Raw genomic sequence first — 26,198 nt, 5'->3', positions numbered from 1 at the left:
TCTGAGTCATTTGCACTCAGCTCTGAAACCAGGCCCCACGGAGACAGGCCACTGTCCCAAAGTACGGACCTATTTAGCCTAATGGTGCTTTAAAAAACCCTATCAGCTTGTTCCCTTCTCTAACACGATAACGAGGGTTGACAGTTTACTTTTTACGCTAGAATTTGAACTGCTACAGTTCCCTGATGTCAGCCTGAGTCCTACCTTCAGTTGTTGCTAAAAACAGCCATCAAAAGAGTTCCGTTCAAACTTAGCTAGAGGAATGACTGGGCCTAATGGGTGGTGGTGTGATGTGTGTCTGACAGACAGTGGGTTTAGCAGCAGAATCCATCCTGTGCTCTCTGCAGTAAGTAGGTCCCCAGAAACTCGAGCATGGCAGTACTGGGTCAGGGGACCTCCACAAGGCCCTGGCTGACTAAGGAGGATCAGCCAGGCGTAGAAACATACTGTGATGCATAATGGAACCAGGAACAATGTGGTGACAAGTACACTCTTGGAAAAAAGGGTTGCAAAATGGTTATTTGGCTGTACCCATAGGAGAACCCTTTTTGGTTCCAGGTAGAACCCCTTTTGGTTTCATGTAGAACCCTCTGTGGAAAGGTTTCTAGATGGAACACAAAAGGGTTCTAACTGCAACCAAAAAGGGTTATTCAAAGAGTTCTCCTATAGGGACAGCTGAAGAACCCTTTTAGGGTGTATTTGGGCACTTGGCTGATAAATTGCCTTAAAAATTATATAAATATTATGCTATTAACAGTTATAACCACACTGCACCTGGCTGTGACTGAAATATGACTTAGATATGATGTATATAGCTATTATCTAGCAAAATAACTACATGTTTTTATCTTGCACGGCGATACCACTGTCTTCGTTCTGAGAGGGCATGTCATGAAACTGTGCAATCAGTGAGCAGCTCCTTAATACAAAAAACTTTGATACGATGCATGAGCCCATGAACTCATTCAGCAAAGTCAGTTCAGAAATATTGTGTATAAAAATATGCTGTATAGAGTTGACGATACAATACATCTGAATAGTGCTGCAGTAATCTAGGTTTTGTGAGGTGAAACCAAGGAAGACATACAGTATAAACATTTCACACCCAACTAATGACCAAGGGGACATGACAAAGGACTATTTCTGAAACTGAGATGCTACATTGCTCCTGTCGTGACAGGAACCTAAACAGTGGTGTTGTATGGAATGCAGAACGAAGTGTGATTCAGTATAACTACCAGGGTCCAGACAGCAGCCTTGTCAGCCACAAGCTCAGGGGATGTGTAAATGAAGAGAACAGTGAGTCTGTGTTTAGACATGGCATCCTGTGTTGTTAATAGAGAGGAGGAGGAACAGGCCTCAGCATTAGGCTACACTACAGGTGGAGTGACACCAGACTCCCCAATTACATCCTACACACTTCAGTCAAGTCTGTTGTTTATGCTGTGAGTGTTATTTTACTGTATGTACGTTATTGACATAAGAGCACCTTTCATTTTCTCAATGGTCTTATATCATCGAAGACGTCAACAAGTTACCCATAAACGTACCTTGACAATAGAGGATCATGGAACATACAAATATACAACTTATTTCATGTCTCCTCTTATGATACAATTACTGCACTTGTGTTTTTGTGAGTGTCTGTGTGGGTGTCTATGTATGTGTCCCTGCCTGTCTTCAACTTCCTGTCCTTATTACACAGCCGTTTAAATCAGGGGGCATGTGTTGTGTAGAGGCTACATTGTCCACTCTGACCCCACTGTCAGACTCTCCTCACAAACTCCTCCACAGCCCCTTAACGGTCTAGGAAGCAATGCCTCCCGCTGTCCCTCCTCAACGTGAAAATGGGACCTGCTTGCCAGGGATCCTCACATGGCCCAAAAATCACCCTGAGAAATGGTACAGTGTACACAAGGCCTGACACAGAGTCCAGACTCCTGTGGTGAGATAACAGCAGCTACAGCCTCTCTGCTGCTAACATTCTGGGGCAGCTGCCTTCTCGCATTCTAGTTCCCATCTAAATAAGATATAAATAGAGCAAAAAATCACCAACATCAACAATAACATAGTGGCAAATTTGCTACATAAATTCAAGGGGTTTGCGATAGAACCTTAAGTGCTTTGCAAAAGCATCATGTGATATTGCACCAATTAGATGCATCACTACTTGAATATGGCGGTCTAATGAATCAATCAGGTTCTACACACAAATTCTCTGTTGGCTGCCGTGCTCAAGCTTAAGCTGGTGTTCCTGGTGGCAAGCTATTGCTGTAACATTACACCATGCATGTCTGTTTTCTGCTTTCCCACCCCCCACCCCAGCCTCCATCTGTTTGGGCTCTGCTTTGGGAACACATAGAAAACAAAATAATAATTACAGGATACAGCGTACCTTGCTCACTGCCTGTTATTATAATTATCTTAACATCATGCATACTCTGGCAGTGAGCTACCGGGAAGGAGCAGAGCCTAACGCCAAGACTAAGGTATTGTATGTATTGTAAATAATTTTCTAATAAATGTTTAAATTAAATATGTGGCGTTTCCTGACTGAATCAAGAAAAAAAACACAAAAAACATAAAGAAAAAGTAATAGTATTTTGCGTTGGAAAACTAGGAACATTTCCATTCTTCGGTGTTATTCTCTTCTACTGTATGTTCAATATATGTGGTCTGACATACAGTATATGGTCTGACAATATGGTCTGACATATACGGTCTGACAATATAGTCTGACAATATAGTCTGACAATATAGTCTGACAATATAGTCTGACAATATGGTCTGACAATATGGTCTGACATGTATGGTCTGACATGTATGGTCTGACATGTATGGTCTGACAATATGGTCTGACATATATGGTCTGACAATATGGTCTGACATGTATGGTCTGACAATATGGTCTGACATATATGGTCTGACAATATGGTCTGACATATATGGTCTGACATATATGGTCTGACATATATGGTCTGACATATATGGTCTGATAATATGGTCTGACAATATGCTCTGACAATATGGTCTGACAATATGGTCGGACATATATGGTCGGACATATATGGTCGGACATATATGGTCTGACATATATGGTCTGACATATATGGTCTGACATATATGGTCTGACAATATGGTCTAACAACATGGTCTGACAATATGGTCTGACAATATGGTCTGACAATATGGTCTGACATATATGGTCTGACAATATGGTCTAACAATATGGTCTAACAATATGGTCTAACAATATGGTCTGACAATATGGTCTGACGTATATTCCGTCACTGTCGGATGAAAACCTTGTAACTCCATTTTTTACCATTTGAATATTTTTTACATGTATTGAAATCAGTAACCCCTCAATGTACTCTGAACATTCCATGACTTTAGAACGAAGAAAATGTATTCAAAGTAGGTTGTGAAGTTATATAATTGTATGTTCGTTAATGGGAAAATGTTCCATTTCCTGAGAAGTTTCTGACAATGACTTTTGCTTTCTGTGTGGAGGCACTTTGTAATTTATTAGCAATGCTCTGTGTTTGTGCTCTTCTCTACATTTGGAAATGTAAAAATAGGACTTCTATTTTGGGACTGATGGTTCTGGCCTGCCAAAATATGTTATACAGGTGAATGAGATGACACTTCAAAGGTGGAGGGAGCTGAAAGAACACCATCCTGCGGTGGCCTAAATCCCAGAATACCTGCGATAAAACACACTCCTTTAATGTTCTGTGTCTGGCTCAGAGTGAAAAGAGAGACTTGAGAGAACATTTTCGAGAAAGGAACCTTTTCATAGCCTATCCATTGGAAATGTACAAACCTATAGGTATACCTTGTATACCTCCTACCATGTTATTGCCACTTTATTATAGGCTGTTGTGTAGAGTGCTGACTTGGAATCAAAGAGCCATTAATAAGAAAGAGCATAGAAAACCAGAAGCTGACCGACACCATAAACGTATGTATACAGTCAGACTCAGTGCTGTACATTTTAATGCTGTTAGCCTATAGAATGTACAGTAAAGACAAAGAGAGAACACTGGCTGGCCATCTCATGATGTCTTAAAGTAGCCGTTTCACCCTGTTTATCCTCGTTGGTCCTCATTTATACCTCTGTCCCTCGCCTTGACCCTGCCCCATACCCTGCCTTAACTGGCCTTCACAGCCAATCACCATGGAATCCTCATTACCACTACTTCCGTTTCTCATTCTCCCATTTCATAATTTCAACATGACATCTCATTATGTTGATCATTATTTATCTGTTCCAGTGAATCCACAACTGATGACAGAGCAACTGTTATTTTTTCAGATAAAAAAAAAATAATTCTGGTGCAGGCTCTGGAATTCTGCTGTGAATCTCGCTTTGAGAGAAAGCGTCTAAACACCCAGACAACAGAACTATTGTATAACTCCCGTCAGTATCGTACCCAACTCAAACCAGAAAACACTGTTTTATACTTAAAACATTGTGCACAGAAAGCATCATTGTGTTCCTAAATAAGAAATCAGCAGACTTGCTGACTTTTCACATTATGGCTGAAACAGAATGCTATAGCAACAAAGTGTGTTTACAGCTGTAATGGAAAATAAACCTCATGAATAAACATGTATATTTTAAAGAAATGCTTCCAACCCGAACTGTATTACTCATCACCAGTTGGGATATTTTAAAGACAACGCTAGAAACAAGACCCCAAAAGCAGCTCTAGAATTTTCTGTTGTACTATTCTATTTCAAGCCAGTTGAGGTGCTTTGATTGGTAACGCTCATGTTCTGCTCAGATGCACATATTTTCACATCCACTGCACCATCCAAAGGAGATGTTGTAGTTTGTGCGACAAAATACTCTGGCCTTACTGTTGTCATGGAGGGACTCAAACACAGAAAGGTTATGTGCTTATAGATTTTGACCGTTGGTTAGCAGCATACTTGCCATAGTACTTAAACACTGTAAATGAGTGAGAATTTTCTATCCACTACGAGAGGTCTCTTGTCCACTTTTTTTTATTTTTTATTTTAGGTGGTGGATCAGCTTTAAAATTGCGGATGGAATATTGCTTCCATCAATGTCTGCTGTTCCCACATGCTTCAAGGGTCACCATTGTTCCTGTTCCCAAGAAAGCTAAGCTAAACGACTACCGTCCCGTAGCACTCACTTCCGTCATCATGAAGTGCTTTGAGAGACTAGTCAAGGACCATATCACCTCCACCCTACCTGACACCCTAGACCCACTCCAATTTGCTTACCGCCCCAATAGGTCCAAAGACGACGCAATCGCAACCACACTGCACACTGCCCTAACCCATCTGGACAAGAGGAATACCTATGTAAGAATGCTGTTCATCGATTACAGGTCAGCATTTAACACCACAGTGCCCTCAAAACTCATCATTAAGCCCGAGACCCTGGGTCTCGACCCCGCCCTGTGCAACTGGGTACTGGACTTCCTGACGAGCCGCCCCCAGGTGGTGAGGGTAGGTAACAACATCTCCACCCTACTGATCCTCAACACTGGGGCCCCACAAGGGTGCGCTCTGAGCCCTCTCCTGTACTCCCTGTTCACCCACAACTGCATGGCCATGCACGCCTCCAACTCAATCATCAAGTTTGCAGACGACACTACAGTGGTAGGCTTGATTACCAACAACGACGAGACGGCCTACAGGGAGGAAGTGAGGGCCCTCGGAGTGTGGTGTCAGGAAAATAACCTCACACTCAACGTCAACAAAAAAAAGGAGATGATCGTGGACTTCAGGAAACAGCAGAGGGAGCACCCCCCTATCCACATCGAAGGGACAGTAGTGGAGAGGGTAGTAAGTTTTAAGTTCCTTGGCGTACACATCACGGACAAACTGAATTGGTCCACCCACACAGACAGCGTGGTGAAGAAGGCGCAGCAGCGCCTCTTCAACCTCAGGAGGCTGAAGAAATTTGGCTTGTCACCAAAAGCACTCACAAACTTTTACAGATGCACAATCGAGAGCATCCTGTCGGGCTGTATCACCGTCTGGTACGGCAACTCTCTCCAGAGGGTAGTGAGGTCTGCACAACGCATCACCGGGGGAAAACTACCTGCCCTCCAGGACACCTACACCACCCGATGTCACAGGAAGGCCATAAAGATCATCAAGGACAACAACCACCCGAGCCACTGCCTGTTCACCCCGCTATCATCCAGAAGGCGAGGTCAGTACAGGTGCATCAAAGCAGGGACCGAGAGACTGAAAAACAGCTTCTATCTCAAGGCCATCAGACTGAGGCCATCAAACAGCCACCACTAACATTGAGTGGCTGCTGCCAACATACTGACTCAACTCCAGCCACTTTAATAATGTAAAAATCTATGAAAAATGTACCACTAGCCACTTTAAACAATGCCACTTCATATAATGTTTACATACCCTACATTACTCATCTCATATGTATATACTGTACTCTATACCATCGACTGCATCTTGCCATCTTGATGTAATACATGTATCACTAGCCACTTTAAACAATGCCACTTTTATATTTTTACATACCCTACATTACTCATCTCATATGTATATACTGTACTCAATACCATCTACTGCATCTTGCCTATCCCATTCTGTACCATCACTCATTCATATATTTGTATGTACATATTCTTCATTCCTTTACACTTGTGTGTATAAGGTAGTTGTTGTGAAATTGTTAGGTTAGATTACTCGTTGGTTATTACTGAATTGTCGGAACTAGAAGCACAAGCATTTCGCTACACTTGCATTAACATCTGCTAACCATGTGTATGTGAAACAGCTTGGAACAGCTTGGAAAATTCCAGAAAATTATGTCATGGCTTTAGATGTTTCTGATAGGCTAATTTACATAATTTGAGTCAATTGGAAGTGTACTGTGGATGTATTTCAAGGCCTACCTTCAAACTCAGTGCCTCTTTGCTTGACATCATGGGAAAATCAAAAGAAATCAGCCAAGACCTCAGAAAAAAAATTGTAGACCTCCACAAGTCTGGTTCATCCTTGGGAGAAATTTCCAAATGCCTGAAGGTACCACGCTCATCTGTACAAACAATAGTATGCAAGTATAAACAACATGGGACCACGCAGCCGTCATACCGCTCAGGAAGGAGACACGTTCTGTCTCCTAGAGATGAACGTACTTTGGTGCGAAAAGTACAAATCAATCCCAGAACAACAGCAAAGGACCTTGTGAAGATCCTGGAGGAAACAGGACATCGTTTTCTGGAATTCTCCAAGCTGTTTAAAGGCAGTCAACTTGGTGTATGTAAACTTCTGACCCACTGGAATTGTGATACAGTGAATTATAAGTGAAATAATCTGTCTGTAAACAATTGTTGGAAAAATGACTTGTGTCATGCACAAAGTAGATGTCCTAACCAACTTGCCAAAACTATAGTTTGTTAACAAGAAATTTGTGGAGTGGTTGAAAAACGAGTTTTAATGACTCCAACCTAAGTGTATGTAAACTTTCGACTTCAACTGTTCCACTTGGAATCTGTTTCAGTAATAATGAAACCAGACCTTCTTGTTGCGTGTCCGATAATTTACTGTTTATATAGGAGTGGTTAAAACATGCTAATAATGGTCCTCTGAGTATATCAAAAACAGTTTGGTATGATATTTACATTGCTACTAAGTAAACCTCCAATTGGTCCCCACTATTCCACCCGCTAAAACCGCTCCTCATCCCGAGATGTCATCCCAATGCCCGACAGACCACCCCCGACCCCCCGGATCCCATGGCCCCGGAGAGACCGGGACCCATCCTTCAAAAAGAGCACACAGTGCCACACACAGAACAGAAGCAGATCAACTGCACATTTCATGCCAGTCTCTATGGGGGTACCACAGGGTTCAATTCTCGGGCCGACTCTTTTCTCTGTAAACATCAATGATGTCGCTCTTGCTGCTGGTGATTCTCGGATCCAGCTCTACGCAGACGACACCATTCTGTATACATCTGGCCCTTCTTTGAACACTGTGTTAACAAACGTCCAGACGAGCTTCAATGCCATACAACTCTCCTTCCGTGGCCTCCAACTGCTCTTAAAGGCAAGTAAAACTAAATGCATGCTCTTCAACCAATCGCTGCCCGCACCCGCCCGCCCGTCTAGCATCACTACTCTGGACGGTTCTGACTTAGAATATGTGGATAACTACAAATACCTAGGTGTCTGGTTAGACTGTAAACTTTCCTTCCAGACTCACATTAAGCATCTCCAATCCAAAATTACATCTAGAATTGGCTTCCTATTTCGCAACAAAGCATCCTTCACTCATGCCACCAAACATACCCTCGTAAAACTGACTATCCTACCTTTCCTTGACTTCGGAGATGTCATTTACAAAATAGCCTCCAACATTCTACTCAGCAAATTGGATGTAGTCTATCATACTGCCATCTGTTTTGTCACCAAAGCCCCATATACTACCCACCACTGCGACCTGTACGCTCTCGTTGGCTGGCCCTCGCTTCATATTCGTCGCCAAACCCACTGGCTCCAGGTCATCTATAAGTCTTTGCTAGGTAAAGCCCCGCCTTATCTCAGCTCACTGGCCACCATAGCAACACCCACCCGTAGCACGCGCTCCAGCAGGTATATTTCACTGATCATCCCCAAAGCCAACTCCTCCTTTGGCCGCCTTTCCTTCCAGTTCTCTGCTGCCATTGACTGGAACGAATAGCAAAAATCACTGAAGCTGGAGTCTTCTATCTCCCTCACTAACTTTAAGCATCAGCTGTCAGAGCAGCTTACCGATCATTGCACCTGCACACAGCCCATCTGTAAATAGCCCACCCAACTACCTCATCCCCATATTGTTATTTATTTTTTTGCTCCTTTGCACCCCAGTATCTCTACTTGCACATTCATCTTCTACACATCTATCACTCCAGTGTTTAATTGCTAAATTGTAATTATTTTGCCACTATGGCCTATTTATTGCCTTACCTCCCTAATCTTACTACATTTGCACACACTGTATATAGATTTTTCTATTGTGTTATTGACTGTACGTTTGTTTATCCCATCTGTAACTCTGTGTTGTTTGTGTCGCACTGCTTTGCTTTATCTTGGCCAGGTCGCAGATGTAAATGAGAACTTGTTCTCAACTGGCCTACCTGGTTAAATAAAATAAAGGTGAAATTAAAAATTAAATCCACCTCAATTTGTATTATATATAGCCATTAAAATATATATACATATATATTTTTTCAAAATCCTGTTTATCTTATTTTCCATAATTAGCAATTCATGTTTGTAGTAATGTAGGTAGCCTCTTGTCCACTTTCCCTTTTGACTCAGTCTCTCCAATCGTTATTTTTTTTTATTTAACCTTTATTTAACTAATTAACTTAGTACCAGCTGGATTTCATATAAGGATTTGACAATATTATATCCCTCTCTCCCATACAGGCAATATACTGCACCTAATAGGACAGTAAGTAGATAATATATAAACATATAGACCTGCACATTGACACCTAGGTTCTCTAACCAGATTCTAAGCTGAGCATCATCAATCAAATTTCAATCAAATGTATTTATAAAGCCCTTCTTACATCAGCTGATGTCACAAAGTGCTGTACAGAAACCCAGCTTAAAACCCCAAACAGCAAGCAATGCAGGTGTAGAAGTATCAGGGCTTGATTTATAGTACACAGCCCACTGTGACAGCCATGCTGGCATCAAGAGCACACAGAAGCATTCCCCATCAATTTCACAGCAGATAGCACACTGTCCCCTGCCCGCTCAGTAATATATTTTTTAATAGTCTCCTCAAGATATATACAAGATAATACAAGGCTACATGACATTACTGCCTTCAGAGAGACAAAACCAAATTGGTATTGGCATGCATCTTTGTCAGCTAGCCTATAAGCTCCTGACCTGAAAGCAACCCCTCACTGATGATGAGGACAAAATATTTAACATGTCCATCATGTGACACCAGACCAGACAAATAAAAATATGCAAATACAAACATTTTGTACAGAAAAGTATTAAGTCATTATATCAGTCTCTAATCACCAAGTGTGGATACTAGGATTGCTTGAGAAGCCAATATTTTCCTGTTTTAACCCCTCATTCAGTGCATCACTTAGGTCACCTTCCATCGAATGCTGTACATCCACTGCTAATAGATCAGAGGACCACTTTGTTCAATAGAGCGGACACTGTAGACTAGTGCTGAGCGATTAGTGCTTTTTGAGGTCGGTTTGGTTTCGGTTCGATTAAAAAATGATCACAGTTTTCGATTTTGTTTTTGTTTTTTTAAACATGAAATGCACTATGTGGGTTGAATGCTGTAACAACACAGAATAAAACAATACAAGTCCCATAATGGTAGTGACTGCCCAGTACTGCTTATCACTTATTAACCATTATTTATTCACTGTACTTTAATAAAATATTTCAGCTGTTGTGTATATTAAATGTGTTTTATTTGATTACTTTATTATTTCATTCTAAGTCATCTCAGTAGAGCTGCTGGCTATGCTGTCTGACAAAATCACTATTTTAGTAGTTCTTCAAAGTAAATAAGGCATACTTTTATGACTGCTGAATACCAACTATCAATCCCTTAGCTAATGTATTTCAGGTAGAGATACCTCGAGAAGCAACTGCTCTCGAGACTCTATCTCTCTCAATCGCTCATTCTTCTCTCTTTTACGTAGCAGGCATAAAAGAAACACGGACCGGACAAGTAGGCGTGCAATGGATTATGGCCATTGTAATTCATTACCACGTTTTCTGCGCTAAACTACTTCGAATATTGGCCTGTTGGAAACTACAACTCCATCGCACAGTTCGGGCTTGATCTGATTTATCTCTAGAGAAACTTCACATTGTGCACATTGAGAGCTCACAGACAAAAACAGAATTCAATGGAATTCACATAATCGAACCAATGACGGTCAATTACTTAGTTAAAAAATTAAAAATAACCGAAATTTCAGTAAATTGCTCATCACCACTCACTGTAGACACAAGTCCTTGCCATCTGAAGGTAACGGCATGTGTGAGATTTGCTAACACGATCTCTAGAGAGTTAGAATTGTCAAACATCCGCTAAATTGGTTCAAATTAAATACTTTTAAGACACAACATATTGATCATTAAAGGTTATTAAGGTGTAAAACACACTGATTAATTCAGTTGTGTCCCAGCATCAGGGCCAGAAGACTACTGACCCCCAATAAAGTTAGCTCATATCACCATCATGTGGTTCTAAGTAGGTACTACATCTACAGCCCATTGTATGCGATGGTAAGGTTGCTGCAGAATGCAGTTTTACTTTGTAGATATTATTGCTCACCTGGTGTTGAAGAGAGGGTCGTTATAGATGAATAGAGGGTGCATCAATGTACGCTCCCGAGATAGAAACACACCCTGGTTGTGAGGAGCCATGACTCTGGCCTCCTGGTTTCGACAGCTCCTCAACGCAGGCTGATCTGTAAGAGATAATACAATAATAACAATGAGTGAAAGCATCCATAATATTCAAACTAATTATGCCAACAGATGAAGAAATACTGGTGTGACAACACACTTCATTTTCCCCAGATGATGAATTAAATCATGTTACAATATGCCACTTCATCATTCATTCCTTTGTTTAGGCCTAAACACCAGAAATTGAACATGTAAACAAAAATACAAACAAAATGCTGATTACCCTTTCTCTATTGTTTTCTTCATTTAACTAATTGGGACAATGGACTGTCTGGCACTGATGCAGGGGCCATGTGTTACAACATCTCCAACTGGACAGACAATAATCTCTTCACTGCTGTGGCTTACAGTTGCTATTTTGTCCCAGTTCTTAGGTAGTTTAGCACGGGTTAAAACCTCTAGCTAACATTAACACATGACACTGACAAAAATTACATATTTTGTGATTTAAAGACTGTGATTTACTGTACCTTCAATATCCAGCAGAAAACAGGTTAGCAAGTGTGGATACACCTCTTCCAGAACAGAACAGAAAGCACAGAAGGCCCCAGGGCCCTTCAAAGACAACTTGTCCAGAAATATCTCTGCCCTTTTCTTATTGGTGTCATAACCCAGGATGTCCTTGCATTCCACCAGAGAGAACACCCTGTCATACACAATGAAGGTATGGCAGCACCTTGTTGACATCCAGCCCCTTCAGTAACCACTCCCTATGGTGTCTCAGGATTTTGGCAGCCCACGTTTTCTTATTTTTGCCAGATGGTCTCCGGCCGCTCATCTGCTTCTTCACAAACCAATTCCGAGTATCACTGCCCAGCATTTTGAGGTTGGATAAAATTACTTTTTCTTTAACAATACCTCTCGCTTAGCAAAAAGTAAATTGGATGGTAGCACATATTCTACAAATGTGGAGGTTGCCATGCCAAATATTTCCATAATGGTGACTATGTTTCCACCAGACATAATACCTCTAGACAGGAAGGTTGACAGTCTGGACATGGACAAAAAAAATTGCTTGGTGCTTATGTTGTTAAGAGGATTATCATACTCTGTTTAGACCTTCACAAACTGCTCACCATGAAAATACAGCACTCAGACCAATTTACTATTTGGCTTTGTTATAACAGACCTAGTAGCCTAATCATAATATTTATATTTGTAATACTTGTCTATTTAAAATCCGTCTATAGTCTCCATAAAATCAGGCTGGGCACTGCATATTTGTTTATTGCCATGCTGTCATTGTTCTCTCTCTTTTCATGTCCAGGCAGTGAGTTGAGGAGCTGTGATTGTGTTATAGGATTTATTTGAAATAGGCTACCAGACAGTAAGTAGCCTGTGAGTTTGGAGTAAATAAACCGTCAATTCGAGAACTGGTGTGGATACTATAATATCGAGGTGATAAGAGTACCAACCTTTTTTACCGCCAACATGTCCATGCTGCGCTGCTCGCGCCCTCGAATGGCAACATCCGGGAACGCGGCCGATCATTGACATCAACCTCACCTTGATGATTTGCTCAACATCAAGGTTTTCAGATCAACAAGGACAAACATTTTATAAACACCTTTTTTCTTCTTTTTTATTACTGAAATCTTTGGACAGTCATTGCAAAGTATGTTCACAAATAGAACGGCATGGTTCTCAAATAGTGTGAGAAGAGGAAGCCGTTGGTTTTGGGGTAAGTTAGCTAGCTAGCTCAAGGCTAAATTACTTAGCTACACTTGAATACAATAACATTAACGTATTTGGGATGTTACCAGTTTCATAATTTATTGAGTGCAAAAAAAATCTATTTCAGTATCTGAGGGTGGAGGTATTACAAGTTGGGAGACTGCAGACTACCTTTTCAGTGAGGATGCCACCTGTCCTGATACAGAAAGGTAACGTTAGGCTAGCTAGCTAGACTTGAAATCATTGGCCACTTTAATAAATGGATCACTGAAGTTAGTCACTTTAATAATGCCACTTGAATAATGTTTACATAGCTTGCATTACTCATATCATATGTATACTCTATTGCATCTTGCCTATGCTGCTCAGCCATCGCTCATCCATATATGTATATATTCTTATTCCATCACTTTACTTAGATGTGTGTGTATTAGGTAACGTTAGTTGTTGTGGAATTGCTAGATTACTGTTAGATATTACTGCACTGTCAGGAACTAGAAGCACAAGCATTTCGCTACACTCGCAATAACATCTGCTAACCATGTGTATGTGACCAATACAATTTGATTTAGCTAACGTTAGCTATGCACATCTAGCTAATTTAGACAGTTACCTAATCAAGTATTTAATCATGAACTATTGTGACTATTTACCGTCCAGATTAATTCTTACTTATTTGTCAAATAAAATAGCCACTTCGGATGTTGCTTTTGTTTTCTCTTGTTTGTACCTTTGGTCAGCCCAGCTGAGCATGTTTTACTCTTCTTGTTCACTGATTTTCCTCTGCATAATGTGACCGTTTTTGTCCTGATTCCTGCATGCTGTGTCACTGTCATAGGCCGCCCCTAGGGGGCACTGTTTCTTCGTTAGCAGTGCATCCCAGGAAATATAAATCGAAATGTAGACCCTTTGACTTACTTTTGTTTATTTATTTCAGGATATTTGAGAGTGTGGACTATGCTGAGAACAGGCTAACAGTTTTTCACAGCTTCTATCTAGCTGCCTGTGAGAAATGCCACAGTGTCAAGTCGGTGTGCATCGGTCATTATGTGCTGCCTCCAGTCTCTGTCCAGGAGGGTAAGTAGATAATATATCAGCTTTCCTTCCCTTGCATTTTGCATGACAGTCATAATTCCATTTCTTTCCCCATAATAATATTCTCCATAACACTGAAAAATATGCACACAAAATATGTAAATAATTTACCTTTTCAGTGGTGAAAGCAGTGGTTGGGAGATTCATTTGGGAGCAGGAGGATAATGCAAAGGCTGTTGATACAGAGGTAAAATATGCTCTTCATCTTAGTTTCAATTTAGTGAGTCATAATTTGTTCACTTTAAGCACAATTCATTTGTATATGTATTGTATTTCTATTGTAAGGATTCAGATGACAGACTGGCATTGGGCAATAGGCAGAAGGAAGAGGACTACAGTGGAGGTTGCTGTGATCACACAGACATCAATAGTTGGTATGTACTGCATCTTGTATGGGTCTCCTGATCAGCTACTAATTTTGAGGGGTTCAGCACAATGACGTATATACACTGAGTATACCAAACATCAGGAACACCTTCCTAATATTGAGTTGCCCTTCCCCAGTCAGAACAGCCTCAATTCATCGGGGCATAGACTCTACAAGGTGTCAAAAGCATTCCACAGGGATGCTGGCCCATGTTGACTCCAATGTTTCCCACAGTTGTGTAAAGTTGGCTGGATGTCCTTTAGGTGGTGGACATAGGAAACTGTTAAGTTTGAAAAACCCAGCAGTGTTGCAGTTCTTGACACAAACTGGTGCGCCTGGCACCTACTAACATACCCTGTTCAAAGGCACTTACATCTTTTGTTTTGCCCATTCACCTTCTGAGTGGCACATACCGTACACAATCCATGCCTCAATTGTCTCAAGGCTTAAAAATCCTTCTTTAACCTGTCTCCTCCCCTTCATCTACACTGATTGAAGTGGAATTAACAAGTGACATCAATAAGGGGTCATAGCTTTCACCTGGATTCAGCTGGTCAGTCTATGTCATGGAAAGAGCAGGTGTCCTTAATGTTTTCTACACTCAGTATATAAATAATTTTTCCCTATGCAATGATTAGGAAACTATTCAGTATAATGTGCTCACACTAAACAATATACTATTTTGTGAAATAGCCATGAGGTACCCTTTCTGGATACTCCGGATACTCCGCAAAGAGAGGGTGCTCTGTGTTGTGGAGTACAACATTACCCAGTTAATAACATGGTTACAGGTAAAACAAATACTTATCACCCAGCATTCTTACAACTATCCTTATCATGTGCTTTCCATATGAATGTATTATCAATTATAGAAATACACCCTTTCTAGAATAATGTAAACGTTTATAAGGTAACAATGTTTATTCTATTTGAAGGGTATGTCAGTATTGATGAACTGAGGACTTACTCAGGAGAACTTCAAGACTTCCTACCAGGCCATTGTGGTTCTTCAGTCTCTAAAAAAAGGCGCTCCACAGTAGATATTGCTTAATGTCATATTACAAGGATACAGATCACAGGGATAATTAAGAGTAACACTTTTTATTGGAGAAGAACAAATACACTATGGGGTGTTAAATGGAAGATTTAGCAGGATCGCTAGACAGTGTTATCCTTTTTCACTATTCACCATTGTTTTAGTTGTTGAAATGTAAAAAAATACAATTATTTAACCTATTGAATTAAAGAGTTTACATACATATATTTTTATTTACACAGACATGATGAGATATACAGTGTGTTATGAATCAGAAATGTCTGTCTCGGCTTCATTCACTTTTCCCAGCAAAATTAAGTCCAAACCCTGCATGAAGCATAGAAAATCAAAACTAAATGGTTACCAACACATACATATAGCACACCTGAACCAGACTGGTTTGCAGTCAATACTTATTCAACACATTGAAGAACAAACACAAGTTCCATACTTGAATCAGTAGATATTTTGACCCAGCCTTTTGCTTGTTACCTTCCAATTTATTGTTATTTAACTAGGCAAGTCAGTTAAGAACAAATTCTTATTTACAATGACGGCCTACCAATAGGCAAAAGGCCTCCTGCGGGGACGGGGGCTGGGTTTAAAAATATAGGACAAAACACACATCACGACAAGAGAGACAACACAACAGTACATAAAAAGAGATAGCATGGCAGCAACACATGACAACACAGCATCAGCATGGTAGCAACACAACATGGCAGCAGCACAAAACATGGTACAAACATTATTTGGCACAGACAACAGCACAAAGGGCAAGAAGGTAGAGACAACAATACATCATGCAAAGCAGCCACAACTGTCAGTAAGTGTCCATGATTGAGTCTTTGAATGAAGAGATTGAGATAAAACTGTCCAGTTTGAGTGTTTGTTGCAGCTCGTTTCAGTTGCTAGCTGCAGTTAACTGAAAAGACGAGCGACCCAGGGATGTGTGTGCTTTGGGGACATTTAACAGAATGTGACTGGCAGAATAGGTGTTGTATGTGGAGAATGAGGGCTGCAGTAAATATCTCAGATAGGGGGGAGTGAGGCCTAAGAGCACAGGTGTCAAACTCATTCCACGGGGGGCCGAGTGTCTGCGGGTTTTCGCTCCTCCCTTGTACTTGATTGATGAATTAACATCACTAATTAGTTAGGAACTCCCCACACCTGGTTGTCTAGGGCTTTATTGAAAGGAAAAACCAAAAACCTGCAGACACTAGGCCCTCCGTGGAATGAGTTTGACACCCCTGCCTAAGAGGGTTTTATAAATAAGCATCAACCAGTGCGTCTTGCGACTGATATACAGAGATGACCAGTTTACAGAGGAGTATAGAGGGCAGTGATGTGTCCTATAAGGCGCATTGGTGGAAAATCTGATGGCCGAATGGTAAAGAACATCTAGCCGCTCGAGAGCACCCTTACCTGCCGATCTATAAATGACATCTCCATAATCTAGCATGGGTAGGATGGTCATCTGAATCAGGGTTAGTTTGGCAGCTGGGGTGAAAGAGGAGCGATTACGATAGAGGAAACCAAGTCTAAATTTTACTTTAGCCTGCAGCTTTGATATGTGCTGAGAGAAGGGCAGTGTACCGTCTAGCCATACTCCCAAGTACTTGTTTGAGGTGACTATCTCAAGCTCTAAACCATCAGAGGTAGTAATCACACCTGTGGGGAGAGGGGCATTCTTCTTACCAAACCACATGACCTTTGTTTTGGAGGTGTTCAGAACAAGGTTAAGGGCAGAGAAAGCTTGTTGGACACTAAGAAAGCTTTGTTGTAGAGCGTTTAACACAAAATCCGGTGAGGAGCCAGCTGAGTATAAGACTGTATCATCTGCATATAAATGGATGAGAGAGCTTCCTACTGCCTGAGCTATGTTGTTGATGTAAATTGAGAAAAGCGTGGGGCCTAGGATTGAGCCTTGTACTCCCTTGGTGACAGGCAGTGGCTGAGACAGCAGATGTTCTGACTTTATACACTGCACTCTTTGAGAGAGGTAGTTAACAAATCAGGCCAAAGACCCCTCAGAGACACCAATACTCCTTAGCTGGCCCACAAGAATGGAATGGTCTACCGTATCAAAAGCTTTGGCCAAGTAAATAAAAATAGCAGCACAAAATTGCTTAGAATCAAGGGCAATGGTGACATCATTGAGGACCAATGATGTGGTTTGTGTCTGAGTGGTCAAGCTTAGGCATCCCGTTAAATCCAAGGATCAGGTCATCTTCCAGTGACGTAATGTCATTGAACTTCACACTCATGACTTGAAACCTTGTCATATCTGTAGAAAATATTTAATTGATTATGCATTTAGGCTAATAGTACAACAATAATATTGCCTTTGCTTTTAGCAACTTCTCTCTTTGCAGATATAATGTAAAGAGACTCAATGATCAGTTGAATGCACATGAAATCACTGACCTGACAGTGATTTGGGCACATGCTCAAAACTGATTCTGTCCAAGTTGATAAAGTTATTGATTTCATCTGGAAGAGCCTTTAGTTCATTGCCTGCCAGGTTAAACCAATGTAGGGCTTGTAACGGTCCTATGTCAGGAGGCAGTTCAGTGATTGCGTTATTGTTCAGACCAAGTTTTTGTAACATGCTGAGTTTTCTGATGGAGGAAGGCAGCATCATTAGACCACAGAACGCAGCCCACAGCACCTGCAGCTCTGTCAGGTCTCCCAAGGCCTCTGGAGGCATATATATGGGATTATTGACTCCTAGGATCGTAAGGTTCCTCAGACATCCAATGGCACTTGGCAGCATAGTTAGCTGGTTCCCATCAAGAACAAGTTCCTCAAGCTGTTCTAAATGCAGGATCTTCACAAGAAAGTCATTTCTAATTGGCAAGATTTTAATGCTAGGCATTTGTACAACTTTTCCCCTTAAGTGGTGCTATGTAGGCCGGCCTATGGATAATGTAGAAAATTGGGGTAACATCTTCAATTAAAGTATTTTTTTTTCAGTCTTGCTTACCTCGTTTGGAGGGAAGAGAAGACAGTTGTCATTCAAAAACAGCTTTGTTTTATTTTGGTTAGTGTTGTAGGTGGAAGTACAACTAGACATGGGTGACTAATATTGAACTTTTCCAAATGTTTGCGAGCACATTCAACAACCATATCGTCGATGTTCATTATTTCTTAGCGTTATTTGTAGCTAAGTTTTTTTTTTTAAGAGAAAAAAAGAAGCAAAATACTCTATGTACAAAGCAAACGGACAGACATTTGAGTCAAAGATTCTTCACATTTGTACATCCGGTGAAATATCTGTTGTATCTGTGGTTGAGTCTTATTCAGGCCACTGTTCTGACGTCTTTAATATTTGTCTCCATAGAAAGATTTCCTGTGTGTCTTCAACCTCATTCCCGCCCCCGGAAACAAGACCTGTGATTGGTCCATTTACCAGGCACTGAAATTATGTGACAAATCAGAGCGCTCTGGGTTAGCTCAAATGCGACGCAGGCATTTCATAGCCTTACACCATTATCAACGTATAAATCATTAGAATAAGTCAGATTCGATTAATAAAATAGCTACGAAATAGCAATACACTTTTCGTTACATTTTAAGAATAGCTCAATTCGACCCTCCCTTCTTTGCTATAATGGCATGTTCTCTCCAACCGTACGCCAATCACATGTTTTGTTTTGTCGACTGCCCACCAAGCAGCAGGAAGATGCACTTTGAGCCCTGCACAGACCAAACAAGCATTTTACAAGATTTCTGATTTTATTCACACCGTAGTTGTCTTTGAGTGAATACAACATGGAAAAAGAAAACCTGTCCGTGGTGTTGCATTCCCAGGGTGACCTCAGACTGGTAATAAAGTAGTCTATAACTATGTCATGATGATGTAAGCAGATCGAGATTTCATGAAAACTGCAGCTTTCGGTCAATATCAGAAAGTCGCCAACGTAACGTTAGTTAGCTCATCTGCTCATGGCATAGCTTCGTCCCGGAACTATCCATTTAAATTACCATTTATAATATTAACAATTTTGACTTACTTTTGAATATTAAAAGTTTTTTAAAAAGTCATTTGTGAAGGTAAAAGTAAAATGTTTTACTATAAATGGTCATTTAAATGGCTGGTTGCAGGACACTACTCGTGAACATGGGGGAATGCCAGTATGAATGGAGAAATAATTATGATTGATTATTTGAATGGTCAGGCTAATTGTGATGATTGATTTCTTACAGGAACAACGACCCATCCCTGAACCAGGTCCAAATGGTATAGAAACAATGTAGTATCCCGACAGCTTGTACAGTATATTTCTGCATGTCATTTTTTTGTGTACAGTTTGTGTATCCTGTGGAGCAATTGCTTGTCTTTCCTTTATTCAGAGGTGTTGCTTCAGATGCATTCAGTTGGGATCTGTGGGTCGGATGTGCACTACTGGCAAAATGGACGCATAGGTGACTTTGTGGTAAAGAAGCCCATGGTGCTGGGGCATGAGGCCGCTGGTCGGGTGGTGAAGGTGGGCTCAGCAGTGAAGAACCTCAAAGAAGGTAAGAACTTATGCAAGCATGTGAGAAGGAAGTACTCAGTTGATTCAATGAGGTTATGTTTTGCTTTTAATGCAGGTTAAAGTTCATCAGTTAAAAAAACATTGATCAGATAACGCAACTTTGGGTTGTCTGTCAATTATTAATTTGTGTTGGATAATTAGGGGATAGAGTCGCCGTAGAGCCAGGTGTCCCTCGCGAGATGGATGAGTTCTTCAAATCAGGAAACTACAATCTTTCCCCCACCATCTTCTTCTGTGCCACACCCCCTGATGATGGGAATTTGTGCAGATTTTACAAACACAGTGCCAACTTCTGTTACAAGTGAGTTCATTATTTCTACTTTATCTACAAGGACAGATAACTGTCAACATACTGCCATTGTAGAACATTGGGGGTAACATGACAAACCTACATTGCTTAAGTGCTCTCTGTTTCTGTGTATGAACAGGCTGCCTGACAATGTGACATATGAGGAAGGGGCCCTGATTGAGCCGCTGTCTGTGGGTATTCATGCCTGCCGCAGAGCTGGAGTGACCCTGGGCAGTAGTGTACTTATCTGTGGGGCAGGTAGGTAAAGCTCGGCTTTTATTAATTGTTACTGTTATTTACTGTTACTGTAGCTTGGACCCATGAAGTGTGACACAATTTGGCAGTTGCAGCTATTCAGGTTTTATGTCCAGTCATTCAACTACTACAAGACATGATAAAATGAAATAAAATTAAATGTAACTTTGCAGAATATACAGCCAATTAGAAGTGTGGAGGTTATTACATTCCACTAACATGCCCATGGAAGTTCGGAAATTAAAGAATGTGGTTTAGTTACAAAAGTGAGAATCATGTTGACACAGCATAACATCAGTTGGAAAACCCAGTGAACTTAAACACCTGTAGACTTGATATTTAACAAATCTACTCTTCTGGTAAGCGAGTGTGCTTTATAAACAATTAACACATGTAAATACCTAAACATTCATTAATGAATGAAAGGGTTGGTTAAATAAAGATCAGCTCTTGCTTTTTAGTTAATGATAGATGTATTTTCCATATAGGCCCTGCGATACACTAGCGTCCTGTCCAGGGAGTGTACTTTTACATCAAGCTGTCTCAAGCTACTGAATCAGGCGATAGGCTCCTGCCCTATGGGCCCTTCTGGCTCAGACAAGGCTTACGTACTATTTCCTATACCGACCCCTCATGTCATCACTTCTAGCCCTCATGCACACAGTTTCACAATGACCAGCTAAGTTGAAAAATATCCTCTAAGGTTACTAGCACAGCCTCATATCCCCATCGAGTGCATCGGCATGGAGAGCAGTGTCCAAACTTCCAATTAACATGTCCACATTCAACCTAAGCATCTCTCTCATTTCTCTTTTCCCTATCACAGGACCAATTGGGCTGGTCTGTCTGCTGGTGGCCAAGGCTATGGGTGCCTCACAGGTGGTCATATCTGGTAAGGCACCGGGTGTAATAATACACTCTATATGGGATCCATTTTGTTTCTCTTAGATCAGAATTGTCTACCAGGGACTTCCTTCTTTTGAAAGAGCTTCGAAGTGAAAAGGTATAAATGTGGGTACATATGTAATACTGTGTGCTGGCCCAGTATAGTAGGGACTGCCACAGTATTATTTTTGTCCTTCCTGTTTCAGACCTGTCAGCAGATCGCCTGGTCATGGCGAAGGAGCTGGGAGCAGACTTCCCTCTGACTGTGAAGAGAGAGGATGGGCCTGAGGAGCTGGCTAAGAGAGTGGAGGGAATGCTGGGAGCACAGCCTCATATCACCATTGAGTGCACCGGTGTGGAGAGCAGTGTCCAAACTGCCATTTATGTAAGTACAGCCACAAGAGTGATATTAGAGCCCATGGAAATACTGGTCTGTGAAATGTTGCAGTTTTCTCCCAGAAAAAACAAACTATTGGAACCATGACAAAGAACTGATGTTGGTACAAGATGGAGGGAATGTTGGAGCATAACTGACGAAATTACAGTTAACGAAAATGTACGCTTAATCCAGTATAAACTAATCTATAGAATTTATTATACAAGAGAAAAAATTCACAAATTCTACAGCACAACAACAGAGTCATGTCTTAAGTGTAAAACTAATAATGACTGAATAATCCATGCTTTCTGGGAATGCTATAAAGTCCAAAGTTATGGGCGGAGAAAGTTGGCTTTCAGAAGTATTAGAATGTAAACATACTTTTAATCCGTCTGTCTGCATATTTCAAGACATGGCATATGGGGGAGTAGTGAGAAACGCATTAAGGAAAGAAATTCCACAAATTCACTTTTAACAAGGAACACCTGTTAATTGAAATGCATTCCAGGTGACTATCTCATGAAGCTGGCTGAGAATGCCAAGAGTGTGCAAAGCTGTCATCAAGGCAAAGGGTGGCTACTTTGAAGAATCTCAAATATATATATAACACTTTTTTTGGTTACTACATGATTCCATATGTGTTATTTCGTAGTTTTGATGTCTTCACTATTATTCTACAATGTAGAAAATAGTAAAAATAAAGAAAAAACCTTGAATGAGTAGGTGTGTCCAAACTTTTGACTGGTACTATATATATGCTTGCTGCCAGGCTACACGTCCTGGAGGAGTGGTGGTTCTAGTGGGGTTGGGTGCAGCAATGACCACTATCCCACTGCTTAATGCTGCTCTCAGAGAGGTGGACATCAGAGGGGTCTTCCGCTACTGCAACACGTAAGTGAACCTCCTCCTCTCACGTTGACTAAGTACAGAAAATAAGTTGTTAACTTTTACACAAAAGAGCCCTGAAGCCAGCGCAGGACGTAGGTCTTCAAATCAAATTTTACTTGTCACGTGCTTCGTAATCAACAGGTGTAGAATAACAGTGAAATGCTTACTTACAGGCCCTTCCCAAAAATGGGAGGTCTTCAGGAATATGGTCCCTAATCTTCCAACAATTGCAGCAAGTTGTGTTTATCTGTTGTCTTATAACTCTACTGTTAATGTGTTTTTATCCTTTTATTCTAGCTGGCCAATGGCTATAGCGATGCTGTCCTCTAAGAAGGTGAACGTGGCGCCCCTGGTGACCCACCGGTTCCCCCTGGAGCAGGCTGTGCAGGCCTTCGAGACCACACGCCAGGGACAAGGGATCAAGATCATGCTCAAGTGTGACAAGACTGACCAGAACCCCTGAGAGGACTGGGAACACCAGGACCAATAAGAGAGCCAGTATAGACAACCACAGCGCTGTAGATCTAACAGTTGATTATTCTGTTATTTGTCTATTTTTCCCCATGTTATTGTACACTTTCAATGTTTGATTTCAATGTCTGATTATGTTCAGGTATACATCTTAAATCAGGTTACCTGTTGCCCAAACAGCAACTTTCACTCTTGAAATGTGATATTTGGAGACGTTACTGTATGAAACTAAGTATATGATTTGACAAAATGTTATGCTCACAGCAGCTTTCTCTTTCATCATGTGATTTCAAGTTACTTTTGAGTGGGATTGCTTGATTACCATATTTGTATAAGATGACGCAAAACTGTTAAATACAGCCTTTGAATCTTGTTATAAACCAGAAAGTATTGCATTTTTTCTTTTTTTTGGTGTAGTCCTCTAGTCAGTACCTAGCTGCTGCCACCCGGAGGAGGTAGAGACTAATTCACACGTTGTATGCCAAGTCCAGTGTGTTGCACATACTGTAATGCAGACAATCAATCTCCTGTCCATACAATAAATATTAAAAAATTTGTAAATGGTTTATGTGAAACCGTTGACTGATAAAACCCAATGACACAATTCACAGTAAAACAAATATATTCCAATGAGCCAGCCAAACAGAAATGGGGGTTTATTTGAGATTTTATTGTTATCTTGCCGTAATGACTTGATACTATCATGAGGCATGCACACAGATAAATGTTAATTTTTCCAATGTAATTTTTAGTACAATGTAAATTAAAAGCATTACTCAGTCGTAAGGCTTCCTCAGTCACAGTGGGATTCTTTGTTCATCTTTCTCTCAAGGCTGAAGCCCGACAAAGCAGGAGGGATGTTTGTAGTGACTAACCGTGACGCTTATGAGCACAATCCTAGACAAAGTTCTCTTTATGTACAGACATTCTAATACTGCTTATGGCAATGGACACAGTTCTTACAACACAATACATTCACAAATCGACTGAGTTTCTGTTGAGGTGAAACACATAAGATGAACATAGCACACATAGAAACTACCCTTTCAAGTTTCATACATTGCTCATTCTTTTGAAAATCAAACCAATGTTAAGTTCAATAGTTTGGATTTAACTGTTATTAAAATGTGTGAGAGACAGTGCTGTCCAATAAATTGTGTTGACATAAGGAAGTTAAAAAAAACACCTGCACACTAGTCAGTAACATTTATCTCATGACTTGTTGTCATGACGAGGTGGAACTTCTGTAAAATGAAAAAGTTCAAATCTGAAGGGATATGGCGTTTTGTAACATACAACCTCTACTGCTAGCATTGGCTTGATATACAGTACCAGTCAAAAGTTTAGACACACCTATTCGTTCAAAGGTTTTTCTTTATGTTTTACTATTTTCTACATTGTAGAATAATAGTAAAGACATCAAAACTATGAAATAACACATGGAATCATGTAGTAACCCCAAAAAGTGTTAAAAAAATCAAAATATATTTTATATTTGAGATTCTTCAAAGTAGCCACCCTTTGCCTTGACAGCTTTGCACACTCTTGGCATTCTCGACCAGCTTCCTGAGGTAGTCACTTGGAATGCATTTCAATTAACAGGTTGTGCCTTGTTAAAAGTTCATTTGTGGAATTTCTTTCCTTCTTAATGCATTTGAGCCAATCAGTTGTGTTGTGACAAGGTAGGGGTGGTATACAGAAGATAGCCCTATTTGGTAAAAGACCAAGTCCATATTATGGCAAGAACAGCTCAAATAAGCAAAGAGAAACTACAGTCCATCATTACTTTAAGACATGAAGGTTAGTCAATACGGAACATTTCAAGAAAATTTGCAGTCGCAAAAACCATCAAGCGATATGATAAAACTGGCTCTCATGAGGACCGCCACAGGAAAGGAAGACCCAGTTACCTCTGCTGCAGAGGATAAATTCATTAGAGTTACCAGCCTCAGAAATTGCAGTCCAAATAAATGCTTCACAGAGTTCAAGTAACAGACACATCTCAACCTCAGCTGTTCAGAGGAGACTGCATGAATCAGGCCTTCATAGTCAAATTGTTGCAACAAAAAAAACACTACTAAAGGACACCAATAAGAAGAAGAGACTTGCTTGGGACAAGAAACATGAGCAATGGACATTAGACCGGTGGAAATCTGTCCTTTGGTCTGATGGGTCCAAATTTGAGATTTTTGGTTCCAATCGCTGTGTCTTTGTGAGACACAGAGTAGGTGAATGGATGATCTCCGCATGTGTGGCTCCCATTGTGAAGCAAGGAGGAGGTGGTGTGATGGTGTGGGGGTGCTTTGCTTGTAACACTGTGATTTATTTAGAATTCAAGGCACACTTAACCAGCATGGCTACCACAGTGTTCTGCAGCAATACACCATCTCATCTGGTTTGCGCTTAATGGGACTATCATTTGTTTTTCAACAGGATAATGACCCAACACACCTTCAGGCTGTGTAAGGGCTATTTGACCAAGAAGGAGAGTGATGGAGTGCTGCATTAGATGACCTGGCCTCCACAATTACCCGACCTCAACCCAATTGAGATGGGTTTGGGATGAGTTGGACCGCAGAGTAAAGGAAAAGCAGGCAACAAGTGCTCAGCATATATGGGAACTCCTTCAAGACTGTTGGAAAAGCATTCCAGGTGAAGCTGGTTGAGATAATGCCAAGAGTGTGCAAAGCTGTCATCAAGGCAAAGGGTGGATACTTTGAAGAATCTCAAATATAAAATGTATTTTGATTTGTTTAACACTTTTTTGGTTACTACATGATTCCATGTGTTATTTCATAGTTTTGATGTCTTTCTTCACTGTTATTCTACAATGTAGAAAATAGTAAA

The 26,198-nt window shown here is 40.7% G+C and overlaps 2 protein-coding genes across 2 annotated transcripts; both read left to right on the top strand.

Moving 5' to 3' along the window:
* Positions 1-13,088: 13,088 nt before the first annotated feature.
* terb2 (telomere repeat binding bouquet formation protein 2) lies at positions 13,089-15,658 on the top strand. Its single transcript, XM_038999261.1, has 6 exons — positions 13,089-13,152; positions 13,273-13,354; positions 14,083-14,222; positions 14,533-14,614; positions 15,301-15,398; positions 15,543-15,658. The coding sequence occupies exons 1-6, from the start codon at positions 13,089-13,091 to the stop codon at positions 15,656-15,658; spliced, it is 582 nt and encodes a 193-aa protein (XP_038855189.1).
* Positions 15,659-19,312: 3,654 nt separating this feature from the next.
* Positions 19,313-24,138, top strand: LOC120046397 (sorbitol dehydrogenase-like). The gene is made up of 9 exons (XM_038991601.1): positions 19,313-19,471; positions 19,853-19,886; positions 20,000-20,164; positions 20,326-20,485; positions 20,613-20,731; positions 21,555-21,620; positions 21,820-21,998; positions 22,762-22,883; positions 23,178-24,138. Exons 1-9 carry the CDS (start codon positions 19,418-19,420, stop codon positions 23,341-23,343), a joined length of 1,065 nt encoding a protein of 354 aa, XP_038847529.1. The 5' UTR covers positions 19,313-19,417; the 3' UTR covers positions 23,344-24,138.
* Positions 24,139-26,198: the final 2,060 nt, after the last annotated feature.

The sequence above is a fragment of the Salvelinus namaycush genome, chromosome 1, assembly GCF_016432855.1.
Source record: "Salvelinus namaycush isolate Seneca chromosome 1, SaNama_1.0, whole genome shotgun sequence".
In the NCBI taxonomy this organism is placed as follows: domain Eukaryota; kingdom Metazoa; phylum Chordata; class Actinopteri; order Salmoniformes; family Salmonidae; genus Salvelinus; species Salvelinus namaycush.
The sequence above is the reverse complement of the archived record's forward strand: the minus strand, read 5'-3'. Positions and strand labels throughout refer to the sequence as shown.